The sequence below is a fragment of the Micropterus salmoides genome, unplaced genomic scaffold, assembly GCF_014851395.1.
Source record: "Micropterus salmoides isolate LMB-PRFRI ecotype aquatic unplaced genomic scaffold, ASM1485139v1 Ms_hic_scaffold_21, whole genome shotgun sequence".
Classification (NCBI taxonomy): Eukaryota; Metazoa; Chordata; class Actinopteri; order Centrarchiformes; family Centrarchidae; genus Micropterus; species Micropterus salmoides.
The window spans coordinates 2295984-2314770 of NW_024041262.1; the positions used below are offsets into that span (position 1 = coordinate 2295984).

General features: G+C 41.0%; 2 protein-coding genes across 3 annotated transcripts; one reads left to right on the plus strand and one right to left on the minus strand.

Moving 5' to 3' along the window:
* Positions 1-2093: 2093 nt before the first annotated feature.
* egr2b (early growth response 2b) lies at positions 2094-6843 on the plus strand. Of its 2 annotated transcripts, XM_038736510.1 has the most exons (3): positions 2094-2286; positions 4418-4648; positions 4951-6843. In XM_038736510.1, the coding sequence occupies exons 2-3, from the start codon at positions 4477-4479 to the stop codon at positions 6126-6128; spliced, it is 1350 nt and encodes a 449-aa protein (XP_038592438.1). In that variant the 5' UTR covers positions 2094-2286; positions 4418-4476; the 3' UTR covers positions 6129-6843. The 2 variants fall into 2 exon arrangements, with proteins under 2 accessions (XP_038592438.1, XP_038592437.1); XM_038736509.1 differs by lacking the exon at positions 2094-2286 and having other exon boundaries at positions 4272-4648.
* A 6098-nt stretch (positions 6844-12941) lies between these two features.
* Positions 12942-16240, minus strand: adoa (2-aminoethanethiol (cysteamine) dioxygenase a). Its single transcript, XM_038736130.1, has 2 exons — positions 15653-16240; positions 12942-14145 (listed from the first exon to the last, which is right to left on the minus strand). Exons 1-2 carry the CDS (start codon positions 15986-15988, stop codon positions 13687-13689), a joined length of 795 nt encoding a protein of 264 aa, XP_038592058.1. The 5' UTR covers positions 15989-16240; the 3' UTR covers positions 12942-13686.
* Between the last annotated feature and the right edge of the window lie 2547 nt (positions 16241-18787).

Consider the following 18787-nt stretch of genomic DNA (forward strand, 5'->3'; position numbering starts at 1 on the left):
TCAAATTCATCCTCCTTTGAATATCGCTTATTTCTGTTAACTATTTTAGAATTGCTTTTGTATTACTGTAGATTTTATGCTTGTTACAAACCTAATTTCACTTTACAATACGTTGTAATGTGACAAATAAACATACCTTCTTCATGCATTCCTGGTTTAATCTGGGCCTCTTAGTTCAAATTGATGTTAATCTTAATGCTACATGATATTTTAGACAATAGTGTTCTTCCAACTTTGTGTCAGCAGTTTGGGGATGGAGGAGCCGAGTGAGCAGGAGGAGCATGCATGGAAACAGGGAGTCTCGGGAGGCGGTGTGTGTGCCTTGCCATCATGACGATGAAGAATGATGATTAATCCAATTAATGACAATGATTCTAAGATAAGATACAAAGATAAGTTAACATAATCATAACGCTTTCATAAAGGGAGACAGTCAGCTGTTGCTGCTCACTCAGTCAGTCAATGCCAAATAGTGAAGCACAAGCTATTTGGCATTGTTTTTTGTTAGCCAAGTAAAGGGAAACATTGTTTCCATTTTCAGCAACAGGCAAGTTGTCCTATGTATATTTTCAGATATGTGGTAATTATTATGGTATGGATCTGTGTGGTACTGCAGGCCTACTCCATCTACAGTATGTTCAGACTGTTTGGTGCTGCTGTCCTGTAGGCATGCATGGTCACATAGTGAGCACAAGTGGACATGCAGAGAGGTCAACTGTAGTTCAACCCCTCTAAACAAACATTGCCCTATCACATACACAAGTCTATCACTCCTCTCTGAACATTAAGATAAACCAAAAAAGTGATCTATTAAAGACGTTATGCAATAGCACTCGTCAATATTTGGATGCTTGAAACCTGTATGAACTGAATAGTTAGTATCCACTGAAATAGGATGGAACAGCTCCATGCATTCAATGAATAAACAATTATTCGGTCATTAATAGTAAGGTGTTGTTTAATTTGTACAGTCCTTTGCAATTTACTTTGCATCTTCAACTAACTAAGGTCTCCAACTAAAATATGTACATATATTGTAGGATGTGGTGCATCCTTGAGAATAATCAATTTAGAGCTAAAATAAACTGTTTTCAAAAAATGTGGACTCTTGGCTCAACTTGCCCCATATGACGGATAATTTGAGCCACACGGGGGTCGGGGACATCAATGGCATTTTATGATGCAAACTGAAACCCCAGGGCCAACATTTAATTGCATTTAGTAGTGAAACATCGCAGCTATGTCTCCTTGTTGTTTCATATCAATGTATCGCTTTAAAGCCATCCTGTTGATCTTCATTCCCCACAGGCTCAAATCACCCCGCTATCCCCTACTGGTGAGTGGCACTTGTTGATTTTTTGTCCCAGTCCGGCCCTGGCACCGCGGTTCATTGGAAATATCTTCTATATGCAATCATTTTTAACACATGCTCAGCATATCTTTCTCGACAGGTTTAAACATGATCTGCTAAGCCTGTTTTTACGCAATGTGGCCCCAACTCTTTCACATGGCCTCCACTGTACTATGATAAAACAGTTAACAGGACAAGCCCTCTGTGAATTTATTTCACTCTCTGGCCTTTTTTGTTTCTTCAACATTTCCACCTCCTGAAAACTCACACACACACACAAACAGAGCATCCAGGCATGTGTTAAATGAATAGAGCTGTTATTGACTGGGTTTATTGACTAGCGCGTTGATTAATGTGAAGGATGTGTGTGGGAATGTGACAGTCTGAAGCGATTTAAACAGTTGTCTCATTAGTCACGCCTTACGTTAGGCGTAAAGACATGTAACTACAGGATTGAAAAGCAAGATTGATGACATCTCAGTACCCTTCTTCCACTTCCATCATTTGTAATATTATTTGTGGTAGCAATGAAACAGTATGAAACACAAGCAGTCGCAGCAGTAATGGTGAAGGGTATAGTTAAAGGTATACATACTGAGACTACTCCCCACCTGGCAATTCATACTCCAGAGAAATAGGGGGCAGCACATCAAAAATCAGGTAACTACATTTGGTTCAAAATCAGGTCATAACTGCTGCTAACTGCCATTAGATAGTTAGGTGTGCAGCTAACTAAGCATGCAATGAAACTGGGCTCAGCAGCCTCTCAATAATCATGGCCGGACCAGGAACATACCCTCCGAGACCGAAAGAGGCCAGTTTGACAACAGGTAATACAGTACTAGGTGATATACAGCGGCTCCGACCAGGACTCTGACTCTGAGGACATGCTGGTGATAGTTGGGACAGTGGAAAGACTAACCACAATGGTTTTGGTGAGTGTTTTTTTGTTTTGCGGATTTGGAATGAAGTGTGTTTTTTGATGAGTTGACAAAGCTGATTAGTTCAGAAAGAGAGAAACTTGAATTCAGAAGGTGTTGTATTTTTCTGTTTAATAAGTATAAGAATACTTCCTTTCTTGACATTTTGTGAGTTTATTATTTATTAGACTAAAAAAGCTAAGAGAGCTTGTGTAACACAGCGAACTCGCTGTTTGCAGACATCTCCCAACTGAGACTGTAGGGGGAGGCCTCAGCTGCACTATTGGACTATCACCTCTCGAGGTACAAAGTGGTATTACAGCACAGGATGGGGCGGCGCTAGCTGTTTAGCATTCTACAACACATAGACGTCTTTGCCATAACGTCAGAACGATTACTTCTTCACTCTGTTGATAATGTAAGTTCATTTTTGGAATGAACAGTTTTGGCCATATCTTACACATTGTACCTTTAAGCAGTGGCCCAGCAATGGTGTAGTTGGTCCGGCACAGAAAGCAGAAATCTCAGATAGAAATGGTGCAGGGTAAAACACAAATTTAATAAAACTAAAATACGAGAAGTGAAAGAATAAAATCCACAATCTGCTAAAATGTATTGAAAAAAAGTTTGCAGCATTAAGCAGTACCTATCTGATGTCCGGTGTCAGCAGGGTCAGTAAAGGGTTTCTTTGACGTTATCAATGAACAATTTGACTTCAAGTCTGACACCCTAACCTCAGAAATAACGCTATGTTTAGCTACAGTGTGACAGTGGAGATGTGTGATGTGGTTCAGCAACACACACAAACAAACAAAATGGAAACTATATTCCACCAAGGTGCCCAGTATATTCTGTTTTCTGTCTGTCAACTTTCTCCACCCACGGAGGGACTTTACAAAATCAAACAGACAAAAAGCAGAAGGAGTCCATGACCTGTGTGTGTGTGTGTGTGTGTGTGCTGGTGGTGTGTAGGGGGGGGTTAACAACAGTTCCTAAGGAGGCCACAGGAGGGCACTCACTTCTCTTGGGGCTAATAAACATATATTAACAAATTCTGTAGTTTTACATAAGGTTATACCTACAGCAGTATGTACAAATACACAGGCTCCACATTCTGATTGACATGTTATGACCATGCTGATGGATAATAAATGTCAAAGATAAGAACTGGAGTAAAATGAATATGTCCTCGTTTCTGTGGACCCCTGTCACCTTTACAATTCATTTTTATTTTTTCTGTGTGTTTATTTCACATGGCCCACCACCCCCGCCTATAAATACTGGTTTCCTTTCGCTGACTGTAAATATGTCTAAACTGCTATATTTAACTCCTCGGTGAATCTATTCTTTCCTAGAGCATAGTCAAATCAGACTGACAGAAGTTTCCGAGCCCTGGCAGCCTATCGCACTCTGGGGAGTAAATTCCGCTCCTCTGTCCGTCTCATTTGATTGTGGTTATGCCAGAGCGGCTTTCTCTCTCGCTCAGCTCGGTAAAACTCGTCTCTTTCCGATGATCATATTCCGGAATCAAAGCCAAATATGGAGTATAGGGGATGTTCCCCTTCTAACCGGATTCAACCTTTTATGGGTTAAGAAGCTCAACCGGAATTCCTCTTTTGATATTAGAGCGTAATTTGATATAAGATAAGCGAGAATAAATGTAAGAAATTAATAATATTTCAAAGAACTTTAAGAAATAGGAGATATGAATTCTCCCTGAGGTATGCTTTGCTGGTGTTTTGTTTTATGGCAGTTTGTTGTTGTTTAGCAGAGAGTGGAAAGGGCACTTTTATCTCTCGTGGAGCAGCGGGTTCTCCATTGACAAGTGATTCCCTTTGAAATCGTCACGGAGCCTCCCAGCCAATCAGCATCGGCAGCGCCTCTCCCCTCTCCGCTCTCAGCACCCCTCCCACTCCATATTTGGGTAATGACGTAGCGGCCGTATTCAAAGGTTCCCCATATATACATACTAGTGCCCGGCCCCCCCGTTCCCAATAAGAGTTACTTTACGCGGAGTTAACTTAAACACCAGAGCGCATGAACCTCACCAGACACACGGAGCTCATCCTCTCCCACCCGGTGACAGACATAGACATGCAGTGGTGATCCCCGCTCGGCTGGGTGACATATTGTTATTTGTTAAAAGCTTTGAAGGAAATAACAGAGAGACAGGAGAGAGCGAGCTGACGCTTTTCCTCCTCCACAATGACGGCTAAAACGTTGGAGAAAGTGCCGGTGAATCTCGGGGGGTTCGTGCATCCCGGAGCAGAGAGCGTGTACTCAGTGGATGACATCGCCACCAGCTTGCCGACCTCTGTGGCTATCTTCCCCAACACCGATTTAGGAGCGCATTACGACCAGATTAACCTGGCAGCAGGTAAGATGACACACTGCTGATTTCACACTGATATTCTAAATCCTGAATGTTTAAGTGATTACAACTCCAAATCCTCTTAAACCCTGCTTCAGAAAATAACAAGAAAACTAACTGTTTAGACTTTTACATAAAAAAAAGTTAAAATGTTTCTTATATTAATGTAATACCATAATAAGAGCAGATTCCGTGCGTCGTGGAACAGAGACGCATAAACTTTCTCTCACTTTCCTGACAAGTGTGAACAGATTAATCACTCAAGTTTGTGTTGCTTCACTAATGACCTCTTTTGTTTTTGTCCGCAGATGGCTTGATGGGAGCAGACATGAGCGTAGAGAAGCGCTCCCTGGACCTCTCCTCCTACTCCAGCGGCTTCTCTCAGCCCGCATCCCACCGCAACCAGACCTTCACCTACATGGGAAAGTTCTCCATCGACTCCCAGTATCCAGGTAACTGGAACCCTGAGGGAGTGATCAACATCGTCTCGGGCATCTTCAACGTGGCCCAGCCGCCACCTCCTCCTCCTCCCTCCTCTTCAGCGTCCTCCTCCCCGGCTTCCTCAGGATCTCCCAATCACTTCTCCAGTGGAAATTTGAGTTGCACCATGGCGGCTCAGAACCAGGCAGAGATGGACCACCACCACCACCACCACCTGTACTCCCCTCCGCCTCCTTACTCCTCTTCTGGCTGCGGGGAAGTGTACCAGGACACCTCGGCGTTTTTGTCCACCTCTACCTGCCCCATCGCGTCTTACCCGCCCCCATCCTACTCCTCGCCTAAGCAGCCCGGCAGCTCAGATACGCCAGGGCTCTTCCCCATCATCCCCGACTATTCGGGTTTCTTTCAGCCGGCTTGCCAGCGGGACATGCATACGGCAGGTATCCAAGACCGGAAACCATTCGGTCCATGTCCGCTCGATACATTCCGCGTCCCTCCACCCTTGACCCCGCTGAACACTATCAGGAACTTTACGCTCGGGGGTCCGGGTGGTGGTGGCTCTGAGGTAGGGCCGTCAAGGCTCCCCTCTGCCTACAGCCCACAGAACCTGCCCCTGAGGCCGATCCTGCGGCCCAGAAAATACCCGAACAGACCCAGCAAGACGCCTATCCACGAGCGGCCATACCCCTGTCCGGCCGAGGGCTGCGACCGGCGTTTCTCCCGATCCGACGAATTGACCAGACACATCCGGATCCACACTGGACACAAGCCGTTCCAGTGCCGGATCTGTATGCGCAACTTCAGCCGCAGCGACCACCTCACCACGCACATCCGCACGCACACCGGAGAGAAGCCGTTCGCATGCGACTTCTGCGGCCGCAAGTTTGCCCGGAGCGATGAGAGAAAGAGACACACTAAAATCCACCTGAGGCAGAAGGAGAGAAAATCATCCACTGTCTCCTCATCGTCCTCCTCCTCTTCCAGCAGCACCGGGGTGGAGCGGCCGTCAGGCGGCATCAGCGCATCCAACGGGATTTGTTCATAGTTTCCCCCGGAAAACTTTGTTGTCATCATGGCAGCGTAATGCACACTAACCCCTTAAAAGAAATTAACTATAAGCCTAAATAATGATTATGAAACTGTTGTGAACTAAAGATAACAGCCAGGATGGGAATGAACAAGAACGTTTGTGCAGCTGTGCGCAATTACGCACGTCAGTCCATTCCTGCTCCAGAACTGACAGAAAGACTGACACGAATGCACTTTGCCTGCACAGTCTACTGAACATAAAAGTAAATATAGCCATTAATTCATAAGATTACACAAGGGCGGTTGTAATATAAAGATTTTTTTAAAATACCGCCAATATGAGCGCGCAACAGGCAGCGCGCTCCACGTGAAATAACTGCAATAACGTTTGGAAGAAAAAAACTGTTTTAAGTTATTGAAATGACAAAGGGTTCATTCTAACATGTTTGTTGATGACAATATTTCCCTTTTTGTGCCTTGCTGTGTGTCTTTTTGTACACTGACTGATTCAAGGACGCTTCTAATGCAATGTATATTTGTCCTTTAATATGTAAAGTTGGAAGACATTCTATTTTTGTACACATTTCGTCTCGTGTAACTTCAAGTGTTAAGCAGCTGTGGTTCACGTGTAAAACATTGTTGGAGCCTAAATATATTGAACTCATACTTGACATTTTTTTGTTGTGATGTGTGTTTTGAGACGTATTAAATGTATGGGATTGATAAACACAGCCGCTATCAGTTTGGTTTATTACTCACAAAGGGAAATAGTGTCAACCGAGATGCGTTCATGGAACCCAAACGTCTCTCGGTTGAATGTGGCGAGCACAATTGTTTTATCTGCATTCATGAAAAGACTTGTAAAACTGTTGATGTTGGAAATTTTATTGGGTAAATCCCGCCTTGCTCATGGCATCTCTGACTCAGAGTTTTCACCCACTCACTTTTTATTTAGGTATCACATCACGTTATATACAGACTGTGATCTAGTAGGCATAGCAGTTTGTAGAGGTGATAGTCAAGCTTTACTTTTCTTGAGCAAAAGCAGTGAAAGGATCCAAAATTTGACCTCAGTCATAAGAATCAAGGTGATCAGGTCAACATTTCCAACTTCAAAAATAAAATTTAGGTTTTTTATTATTTCTAAACACATTCACATTTTAGAAGACAAAAACAGCAAAAAAGGCTCATTTGTAGGAATACAGATGGACCATGTGTTGACAGTGTTCAGGCAGGGCCAATGCTATGATTTTAGACTGATATAATTTACTTTTATTTATTTATCTGAACATATTATCTATATCTTTTTAGCCTATAATATACTGGGTCTAAAATACTGGAATCAGACTATAAAAGACTATATGTGTTTTTTATATTCATTCATATTCAGTGTGACAGAGTGACACTGAATATGACTTCATTGTTTATAAACCTACATTAGATTTCTTTTAATTTGCTCCTTGAAATTAATCAGAAACATCCTGTTCATCCATTCCCAAGTTTCACCAGCTGAAACCCTTTAAAAAGGCACTTGGTTGTAGGCCTACATAGTTCAAGACTCTATAATGCTGCAAAGTAAACTTTACAAATGCATTCACGTCTGCATTCTATGGACTACCTGAAAACCATCACTTTGTTGTCTGTCAAATTTTTTGTCTCTTTTCTGATGTCTCTCCTCAGTAAAGTATATATAAGGAATAGTGGCAGCTGTAGTGGGTCTTCCACTATACAGAAGATTGAGGGTTTGATCCCTGGTTCCCTGCAGCCTCCATGTTGAAGTGTCCTTGGGGATGATACTGAACCCCAAAATTGCTCCTCAAGGCTGTTCCTAGTTATTTTCTTTCTGAAGAGAAGTTGGCACCTTGTATGATATCCGCTGTCATCGGCAAGTGTATGTGACATGTAGCGTAAAGCGCTTTGAGTGGTCGGAAGGCTAGAAAGGTGCTACATTTACGCAGTCCATTTACCATTTGCCAATGTAGTCATTGAATATGTAGATATGTGATATTATGATGACATTTCACTAATATATTATGATGACTTTGAATCTGTGGGTTAGGAATATGCTGCAACAATAGAATAATCCTAGAAGTTAAAAAAAAATTCTTCAGGCTAAACTACATTTTGAAGTCACTGAAGGTGTTTGCTACTAAGAATAATTTGTTCAACGGTCTGCAGTCAAGCGGAGCAGGATTTCTGGATCAAAGTCACTGGCACTAAATCGTGTATGCAGCAGAATCATGAGTCCTGGTCAGATAAGCTGTGGTGAGGTTGGTTAACATCCCAGCAAAACAGGTTTCTCTAAGGTTATAGAGGTGTTGTGATTGAGGTATTATAAGTGGTCATTCACTAAGCCATTAATCCCAAGATTGAAAACATCCCAGGATAAATGGTAAGAAACCAGTAGCAACCTGTCTGTGGTCTGTTATGATTGTCTGAACTTTTTCAAGTCAGTCCTGTAATTTCAGACTAGTTGGTGACAGTGGAAAATGGCAAAATCCTACCAATAGAAATATAAGTATACTGTTTCACACAAGTTTACAACACGCTTACTTGAAATCTAACAGTTTATCTAAATAAAGTTTGCTACAGTTGATTTTTTTATAAAGATGTATATAGATAGATTTTATATTAGTAAATTGTCGAAGAAAATAATTGGTGCACACTTTCAGAACTAAATATATTACAAATGCAACGTTTGGTCACAGACCATTGTCAGCCATTAAACTCACAACATGAAGCAATAACATGTATACAGAGCCACAGGAACATCATCAATAATGGATGAATAAGATATGTATGTATGTATGTATTTTCCATATAAATAAAGATAAAATCACTTGTTTGCGTTGCCTGGCTAGTTTTCTGTTGTGTTTAATGGGTTTTTAGATATATTGTTTGTTAAATTTTAAGATAATTGTTTTAGCAGTAATTGGTGGTGTAATTGTCTTGGTGTTTGTGATTTGGATCTATTTGATTGGTTATCACAGCCCGCAGCTGTGTCATTATGTCATATTGTGAGCATTTTAATAAACCTTTTTGTTTGGCAGTTCTTAATTAAAAAAAGACATCAAGTGTAAATAAAGTCGCTTTAGCTAAAAAGCTGCACTGGACACACACCGATTAAAGGGTTAAATCTTTGATTCTGGTGACAAACAAGCACATTTCTCAAAGTGTCAGACTTTTGCTTTTAAGAAGAATGCTGTAATCTGTAACATCTTATTCTTTGACGCCAACTTGACCACAAGAACAAATGAGCACTACTGCAGAGAGTCATCAAAGCGGGACAAAGACTGTCACTGTTCTTCATCCCCTCCTCTCCTCCCTGACAGTCTGCTAACACTTTCCTTTAGCCCCCACTATTTAGCATTTAGAAGCAGTAAAGATAAATGGTTTACCACAGACTACATGTTGTGTTTATCAGTGTTTATCAATGAACAGTTAACATCCCCTATGAAGATATTTTATATTATGTGCACTACAGCTGTTGTCTTGTTATCTTGTTGAATGTAAATTGTGGTGTTGTACCTGCCTGATGGCAAATCATGGAACATATCCTAATAAATGTAACCAGTCTTTAGTGACGGCTGCATTCAGAGCAGCTAAGGAAAAAAGACACAGATATCTGACATCTCTACAAGCGGCTGCCAACAAATGGCTTTTCTTGTTCAAGCTGCACCACAAGTATTCCCCATGCTGATATACTGGCCTGATTTTGAGGATAATTGCATTTAATAAGAGTCAAAGTCACTGGCCTGACAGACGGGGTCACTGTATCAGTGATGCCAAGTGACAGTCTGCGTTAGCCTCTGAAGCATGTGCATGTGTGAACATGCAGACATGAATATTTGCACTGTATTGAATGATATTTCACATGAAAGATTCTAAAAAGCATTTGCCAGTGACACAAAGTGGCTGAGATGAAACCTGCTCTTCCAGTTATAGGAACGTTTTCTACCAATGTAAATGTTCAAGTCCTGCCACAAGTCCTCTATTGTGTTCAAGTGTGGGAGAAGACTTGGCCTGTCCGGACGTTGACCTTTTTTCTCTTCTTTTCGTCGAAGCTGTCTCCGTCTGGATTTGACTCTGTTTGAGGGTCATTGTCCTGCTGGGAGGTGAACCCTCTCATTCAGCTTCTACTTTTTTTGCACTCATTTTAATTTCTATCTTTTCAAGCCTTACTTTCAGGTCTGCCGCTCTGACCCCAGGTTTGTGAGGCAATGGGTCCCTGAGCATTAGGTGCCATCTTTTGCATTAGAAGACTTTTTCCCCTTAAAACCCTTATTTAACAAGATGTTTTTATAAGAAATGTTGTTTGTCAGGTAACAGCACCGGACCATTGCCAAAAACTAAAGCTAAATATTGTTTCTTGTGTTAGTGCAAAAAACAAAACAAAAAAACAGACAGGGGAAGAAGCACTGCACCTTATCAAACATCGAGCCACTGATTTGTGTTGGGTTAGGTGTAGGTGAACCTGGAGAATCTTTTATTAATTTTAGCCCAGGACTATAAAAACATGTTTTACAGGTTTCACAGGTTATAAAATATCTTCAATTGGCTTATCCATTGGCTTAAAGACCTGGGGTCCCCATACACAAGGTCTTCAGTCAGACTCTCGTGAACATGACGTGAAAGACAGCAGAAAACTGAAGTCCTGTCTGAGTCTATCCTGTTTACACTTTTCTAAAATGAATAGGTGGTTGCTGTGTGGTCTCTAGGGCTCTGTACCAAGTAGGTTTATTGATTGGATCAACTTCATAGACATAAAAAATAACAATGACATTGGCTGAACCTGGCCAGATTATGTACGTTGGATTTGTCTTGATCTCCAGAGCTCAGTGGAAAAAAAGCTTAACGTGCAACAAACTTGATCGTGATTAGGCAATACAGAGGAACCGCTAGCTTCAGTTAAACAGTCAGCATGTCACGCCACTTTTCTCTAGACCTTTTCACAGCAGGGAAAGCACAGGTGTAATGACTGACATTACTTAAGTCGTGCATTCCATTTAGGTGTGCCAGTTCCAAGGCACTGAAATGATGCATGCTTTCTCACTGCATACCTCACACAAATAGCAAAAACACACAAAACAGTACTGCGGGTTGCGATGGAGCAGTGGATATGACACATGCCTTTTGTGTGGGAGACCTGAGTTCAATTTCCAGTGCAACACACCAATATAAGACCGTTAACCCCTATTTGCTCCAGAGGCGTCCTTCGGTTGACATCCAGAGCAATTGTAAGTTACTTTTAAAATGTCCCCAACCCTATGAACAAGTTATGTCTTTTCATAAAGTTTGGATAAACTTTGCTTTTTTGAACTTTAGAATGGTGCTAAATTTGATCCGACTCAGATTGGCACCCTAGAGATTGTTGTGTGACCAAAATAAAATAAATATCAAGCACATTACAGGCCATGCAGTGCGAGACTACATACAAGTGAAGTTCCATGAGAGTTCCCATTTATTTTATTGTTTCACATACATCCAACATAACAATAAGAAAGTTATTGTCAAGCTGGCACACAGACCTGTGCGGAGTCCAATATAAGCCAAAGGAGCGTCAAGGTATAAGCTAAAGTATGGTAACATAGAGACTGGAATGATAATTTGTTTATCAAGATACATTTAAAAGGAAGTGAGGAGTGTAGTGTGCTGGTTTTATACCATGAAAATGTTAAATGCTACTTTTTTATAGATTACACTTTCTAGACTGGGTTTAATACTGTCAGGTCAGTCTTTAAAGGTGCCATATTACGCTTAGTGTACTTTTTAATGTCTTTTCAACATAAGCATGTGTCCTCAGTGTGTCTAAAGACCCTTAGACTATCAGAAAAAAAAGCACCCACTCTCTGTTTCCTGCTCAGTCTTCAGTAAATGTGTGTGCGAACACGCCTTTTGGATTTGGCTCACGTCATGACATCATGGAGGGATCTGTGTAGAATAGGACCTTCGCCAGCCCTTCAACGCAGTAGACTGCCCCACTGACACGTACTGAATACACCACCCTCAGCATCACCAAGCGGTTGTTCCATTTCTGAGCAAGAGGTTGTTCAGTCTCGCAGGAAGTGCTTTTACAGTTATTAAGGAAAGGTAAAACATACTTTTATAGGAGAGCCTTTCCCGATCTTATTTGACTTTATTTTATCCCTTTTATTTTATTCTATTTTACTTATTTTATATTTATCTTAAAAGTGTATTTTGGTCTTTTCAATGTTTTCTTGCTTGTATTATTGTCTTTGCACTTGTTAAAGCGCTTTGTAACTTGTTTTTGAAAAGTGCTCTACAAATAAAGATTATTATTATTAAAAATATTTTCTGGTTTTCCCTACTACACTTAGCAGTTACTTTAGATGCTAGCTGCTGCTAAGAACAAGTAAAGCTGTGCGTTCATCAGCAAACTCTGTAAAACAGAGCCAGTTCTGGGGTGTCAACATATTTTTCAACCTAATTCTTGTCTCATTTGTGGTTTGATCATCTAATTCAGTTCACCAAATCACTATATTCCAAGGTATTGTAGCTGTCAGCCATCGAGCACACCGGCAAGAGGATGAGGTAGTGCGGGCCACAAGCACTGGTTGCTGCCTAGTCCCACATAGCCAGACCTATCTCCACACCTCATTTCAGCACTGTACCAGCTAGTCCCTGCCCCTCAGCAGGCTTCCAGAAATCAGCCAATGAGAAGAAAGTGGGCTTTTAGATAGGAGTGTTCAGACATAGTGTGAATAGAAGTGCTGAAGCAACAGACAGTATGAGAAAAATAATGTGTTTTTTTAACATAAAAGCATGTAAACAGTTTTAATAGACACTCACAAAAGTATGAACCTGAAAATGAGCATAATACGGGACCTTTAATATGAAGCATCACATACGCTATATCACTCTGGATTAAGTTACAGTGGTGAAATGACATCATAGGATATGTATAAATAGCTGAACATCAGCTTTGTTCCTTTAACTGACCAGACCTGTGCAGAAACCATGTTATCTGGATAAGTTAAGAAGTTGAACACAAAAAATAAAGTGTATATATTGTAGTGTGTGTGTGCACTTTGGAAGAACAATTAGTGTGTACAATACAGTATTCACAAATAAGGCAGGTACAACTTGAGTTACAGGCTTTGGTATTAAGACGCATCCTGATGGGGAAGTCCTCGGCAGAAGTATGAACAAAGAATGTGTAAAAGATAGATCACACACCACAGATTCTGATGAAACACACAATTCACAGAACATTTGGCAACATGGTGGTCTGAAGACAAATACCATATTAAGAATGTGAATTCCTTGGGTCAACTCTTATCTCAGTACTGACAAGGTTACTGACAGTTAGTGGAGGAGTGGTTTAGTGGTCCTACCCACCCATTCTGTGCAGGGTCTCAGAGTTTAAGTCCCTGTTTCTACAAGCTTCTGCCCCGCTGTAGCATCCTTGAACAAGGCACTCATTCCCTCCATCATGTTTGACCTCCCTGTGGAATGGCACAAAGCAAAGTTTCCCCTTGTGGGTGGATGGATGGACATCTCTATATGATCACTGTCCTATACTGCAGGACAGTTCCTCTGATCACAGGTTTCACTCAGACAGAGACTGCAGGGCCTGGGTAGGGTTCCCCACCACACCAGAAGTCCTCTGGCTGAGGGATTTCTAGCAGCCACGTCTCCTCTGCCTTCACCTTCTCCTCTCCCTGCCGCTCCTCGGTGCTCTTTCCATCCGTTTCCCCCTCTGCCACAGTTTTCACGAGTTTGTAATAGTGACAGTCCCGCCCGTCATCTGGATTGTATGGAGGTGCCAGGATATCCAGGAATGCAGCCGGCCCCTCCACCGCATCGATCTGGTGGAGGTTATCCCGCACAGGAGTGAGGAGGCACGGCCCGCTGTTCTCTGAGTACTCCGTGACTGAGCGGAGCACGGAGCGCCGCAGGGAGGCCGTCTGGAACGGAGCCAATGGAGGCTCGAAATCCGGCAGGGCGGTGCCGACACTCAGGTTATCCTCCAGTTTGTCAAAACAGCGGACGCTCACCTTCCCGTAGAGAACCTTAACAAGAGACAGGAAACGGTTACTGCTGACACCAATACAAAGGTTATCATGGCACGACTTACACATGTGGTTATTATAAAACAGTTATGTAAAGGAAGGTCTTGGTGTCAACATTAGAAAAAGTTCTCTCTTCTCACTACACATTGATTGCCTTTGATTTTCCTGTTGAGGACAGTTCATGGTATTGTCTTTAGTATACCTAACAGGATTAAAGGTTTCCATTGATATTAAAATGATTAGTTATTAGTTATTTTTCCCCCGATATTCTGAGATTTTTTCTCTAGAGTCTGTGCCAACAGTTTTTAGTACAATAATTCCTCTTTGTCCACCATCTTTGAGGTTGACAAAAGCACAATGCCAACCATACAGAGTAGTACATTCCTAGACAAAACCACTGCAGGTCAAATGTTAATCTAGTTTTTACTTTATAATAAAACTACATATGATACTCTTCAATACATAAACACAGAGGTTCACAAACACAAATGCCAAAATCTGGTGCCGTTTCCAGTGAAAGATGCTTTAATTCTTTTGCTGTACACAGGACCAGATTTACCATCATTCCCAAACACACTCACTGAGAAGGGTTCTAAAACGTATCGAGCTGTACACAATAAAGATAGTCCTGAATTCAAGTCCACTGCCATTAGATCCTAGAATAAGGTGATCTGTGACCAAGGAAACCTGAACAGTTTTAAGATCTTAACTGTCATAAAGATGCATCACTACATTTTTGGGAGCCTGCAATTTTTGGACTTTTCATAATTCCCCAGTGGGGATTATGTCCTTGCTATGACTGATAAACAAGTGTTTTGTTTCAGGGAACATGTAAAACTGACCCCTTTTCCAAAGAAACATGACGCAGGGCCTTTTGTTATGAGTCCCTGGGGTAAAATACATCACGTCTCTATACCAAACAAGTTATCGGAATGAATACATGAAAAGAGGAAGAAGAAGATCAACACCAAATTACTAGACCAAAACAACCAAACAGTCAGAAACTGTACAGATGGTTGCATGGCTGCAATGCCCTGATAAGTCCAATAAGCTGAAGATACTGCCAGTACCAGTGCTCTTCATTTCTTTTTGAATTAAAGTCTCTGTGAAGTGATTGTTCTAGGGTAGGGTAACATGCAGCTATGATTATACATCACTAAACTTTAAGTGGACAGGTTCATACACCAACATCCCTTATACTGGTACATCTACGCTTAATACTTTATTTTCATTAGTTAGTACTTATTTGATACACACACACAACTTATTCAGGTGTCTGCATAGTGTGAGCACAATAACTGAAATATTATATATTATATAATTATATATAATATATAAATATTATTAAGTCTCTAAACTCTCTAAACAGTTTACGGTCAGGTGTGTGCTGAGACGTAACATTTTATACGTTTAGCTTAAACAAAGTACGAGTGAGGAGGCAGAACACAGCGTGGCTCATTTGGGGCTACAAAAGGCCACAACATAGTAGACATGAGGAGTAAAAGACCTTCAGCATCCCGTTCATGCCCGGGTGGTCGTGCAGCGGTATGGAGGCGCCGGTCCTCAGCAGGAACACCCCCATACTGAAGACCTCCGTCTCGCAGATGTGCATGTAGGTAACCGGGGGGCTCTGGAGCCCCGCTTCCCGGGAGTTCTGTTTGGTTTTCCGGGGAGCAATTTTCAGGTCTGCAGCCCTGACCGCGGTCACTAAGGTGAGTAGTTCACTCGATTTGTCCGCAACGAAATTATTATCCCCGTTGGCCGACGACTTAAAGCCTTTAAAGGTCACGAAGGCTTGCTTTGCTATTTTCTGGATAAGAGGAGTTTTGTTATCCCGCGGCATTCTGGCTGCGGAAAAAAAACTAACGCTTATCGGTGTGTCTCAGTGTTCCGACGCAAATAAAACCGTTTTAAATTGCCTTGCAAATCCTCCAATTTCAGCAAATTTCCTCCGGAGCTGACTGGCCCCCCTTCAAAAAAGACAAAAATACGACTTTTATGGAAACAAAGTGCAATTCATGGTGGTAATACTGTCTAATTTAAGCCCCGATAAGAACCGCACTCCCTCCAGTCAATTCCCACCGTCTCGCCCGCGCTCACTGAGCCTGCGCGAGGAACGAAAAGCAACTTGGGAAATGGCGTTTTATCAGAAAGTATAACGTTATCTAATTTACGTAAACATGAACAGTGAAGAAATACATTAACAGATTGTATTTAACAAAGATAAAGTGTTGTTGTGTAAGAATAGGGCATAAAGATACCCAAAACAACCATTAAATAAGATAGCCAGCATTTCAATGAGACTACATTTCCCAGAGGTCCTGGGGTTAGAACAGCGTTGAAGAGGGAAACGCTAGACAGGCCATTGAACTCACCGCAGCTGTCCCCGTCCTGTGCCCCAGCCCCCCGACATTCTTCCCATTTCCAGTTGCTTAGAATTATAACCAGTGATTTTTATCAGAATTTGAGACTACAGAATTATTTTTGGCACTGACCGCTAAGAGGCCTCTAGCTCAGTGCTGAAATGAACCAGACAATATCAAGTAAAATGAATTAGTTAAAGGATTAATCCATAGATAAATAAAAATCAATTTTTTGTGGTTTGGGGTCAAAACAATTACAGTTACAGAATGCAAATATATTAAATTGACTGTGCAAATCAAGTCATGTCAAATGTATTTATAAAGCACACATTAAAACAACCCAAGCTGACCAAAGCACTGAGAACTTAACTTTTTTTGTCAAGGCAAGGACAAACATTTTATTTAATCAAAGAGGGATGAGGACTTGTTGTACAGCTCAGATTACAAGCCTTACCATCTGTGTAAGGGCACAGGGCATTGCAACCTCAAAATGTTGTTCTAAGCCTCACGGTCGTTCAGTAGAGATGGTAAAACAAGGTCCAATTACTAGCCTATTTATGGATAAACTGTAAAAGATTGGCTGTTAAATATTTTTGTGTGCTGTGAATGTTATTAAATATTTCAAATCTCCTTGAAGCCAAAAAGGTGTTGACCTATCCGATGACAGTGTTCGCTGCCTGTCACTCCCTTTTGAACCAAAAGGAACTGAGCATGGTTAACCCTGCAACAAAACGCAGGGCTGAGGCACCCGCAGCACGAACACTTTCTGAGCAAATGTACTTTACTGATCACATATGTACTTGTGTCTGTGTGTGTTCACATGCACTGCACTTGAACAGTTGGCACAGTTGTGGGTTTAGGTTCGAATACCTCTTTACATGTGTGTATCTTTTGTGCAAGTAGTGTATTTGTGTGTGTGTTGCATTATGTATGAAGCATTCTGCATGACGAGTGAGGGGGACACAAAGCAAGCAATATCCTCTTGAGAAATAATGAGGCCAGTTCATTATACACACACACACACACACACACACACACACACACACTGGTTGACACAAGCACAGTGTCATTGCTCTAGAAGATGAGACTATGTTGCTTAGAGACCTGTCTTCATTAGACAAGGCATGTGGTAAACTAATTTTCTTCCATTTGAAATCCCAGCGCGTCAGACAGACAGGTAGTCTATGAACTAACTCATTTGTTTAATTCCTCACTCTGCTCACAACAGAGTGGAGTTTTAGCCAAAGAAACATTTCTTAGAGTCATTGGTTTAGACACAGCTCATTGGATTAAGTTAGTTAAAATTGTAATGGGTAACACCACAAATTTTCATTTAGATCTAACTCCAAGTAATACCAAGGTGAGTAGAGTCAATACTGATATTTTCATTATTAAAAGCACTTAATTTGTGGGACAAAAATGCACCTATCCCAAAACAGTGTAATTTTCTAACATTACATGCTCCTAAATTGCTTATATATATATATATATATATATATATATATATATATATATATATATATATATATATATATATATATATATATATATATATATATATATATATATATATATATATATATATATATATATATATATATATATATATATATAATTATATATGATAAATAAATATCATGAATATAATATATAAATATATACAGTACTTTGGTACAAAGGTTTTAGGCAGGTGTAAAAAAAAATGCTTTAAAGTAAGAATGCTTTCAAAAAGAGACGTTATGTTATTAGATTATATTTATCATTTAACAAAATGAAAAGTGAGTGAACAGACAAAAATCTTAATCAAATCAGTATTTGGTGGGACCACCCTTTGCCTTCAAAACAGCTAGCATTCTAGGTACACCTGCACATACTTTTTGAAGGAACTCAGCAGGTAGGTTGGCCCAAACATCTTGGAGAACTACCCACAGTTCTAGTGGGGTAAGAAGGTACTATGAGCTCTTTGAGATTTGGGCTTTCTGAGTGGGCAGAAGAATTCTTGGACACACATGTGGCGAAGGCCATCCACACTAATCCATTTTTGTTTAAAAATGACTGAATACGCACATCGAGTGGTTGTTCATATAGACCGGGCATGTGCATGCCTGTGTAAACATGAAGCAGATGGTCTCCCTCTTCCATAGTTACAGAAGATTTGGCGAAAGACTAAAGTAATGCAGACAAAGAACCATACCAGATTTTATTTTGCATGGACTAATGACGAGCTGGGACTGTTACTGAAAGAAACACGGGAGTACAAAGAGACTGTAGCGGTGGAA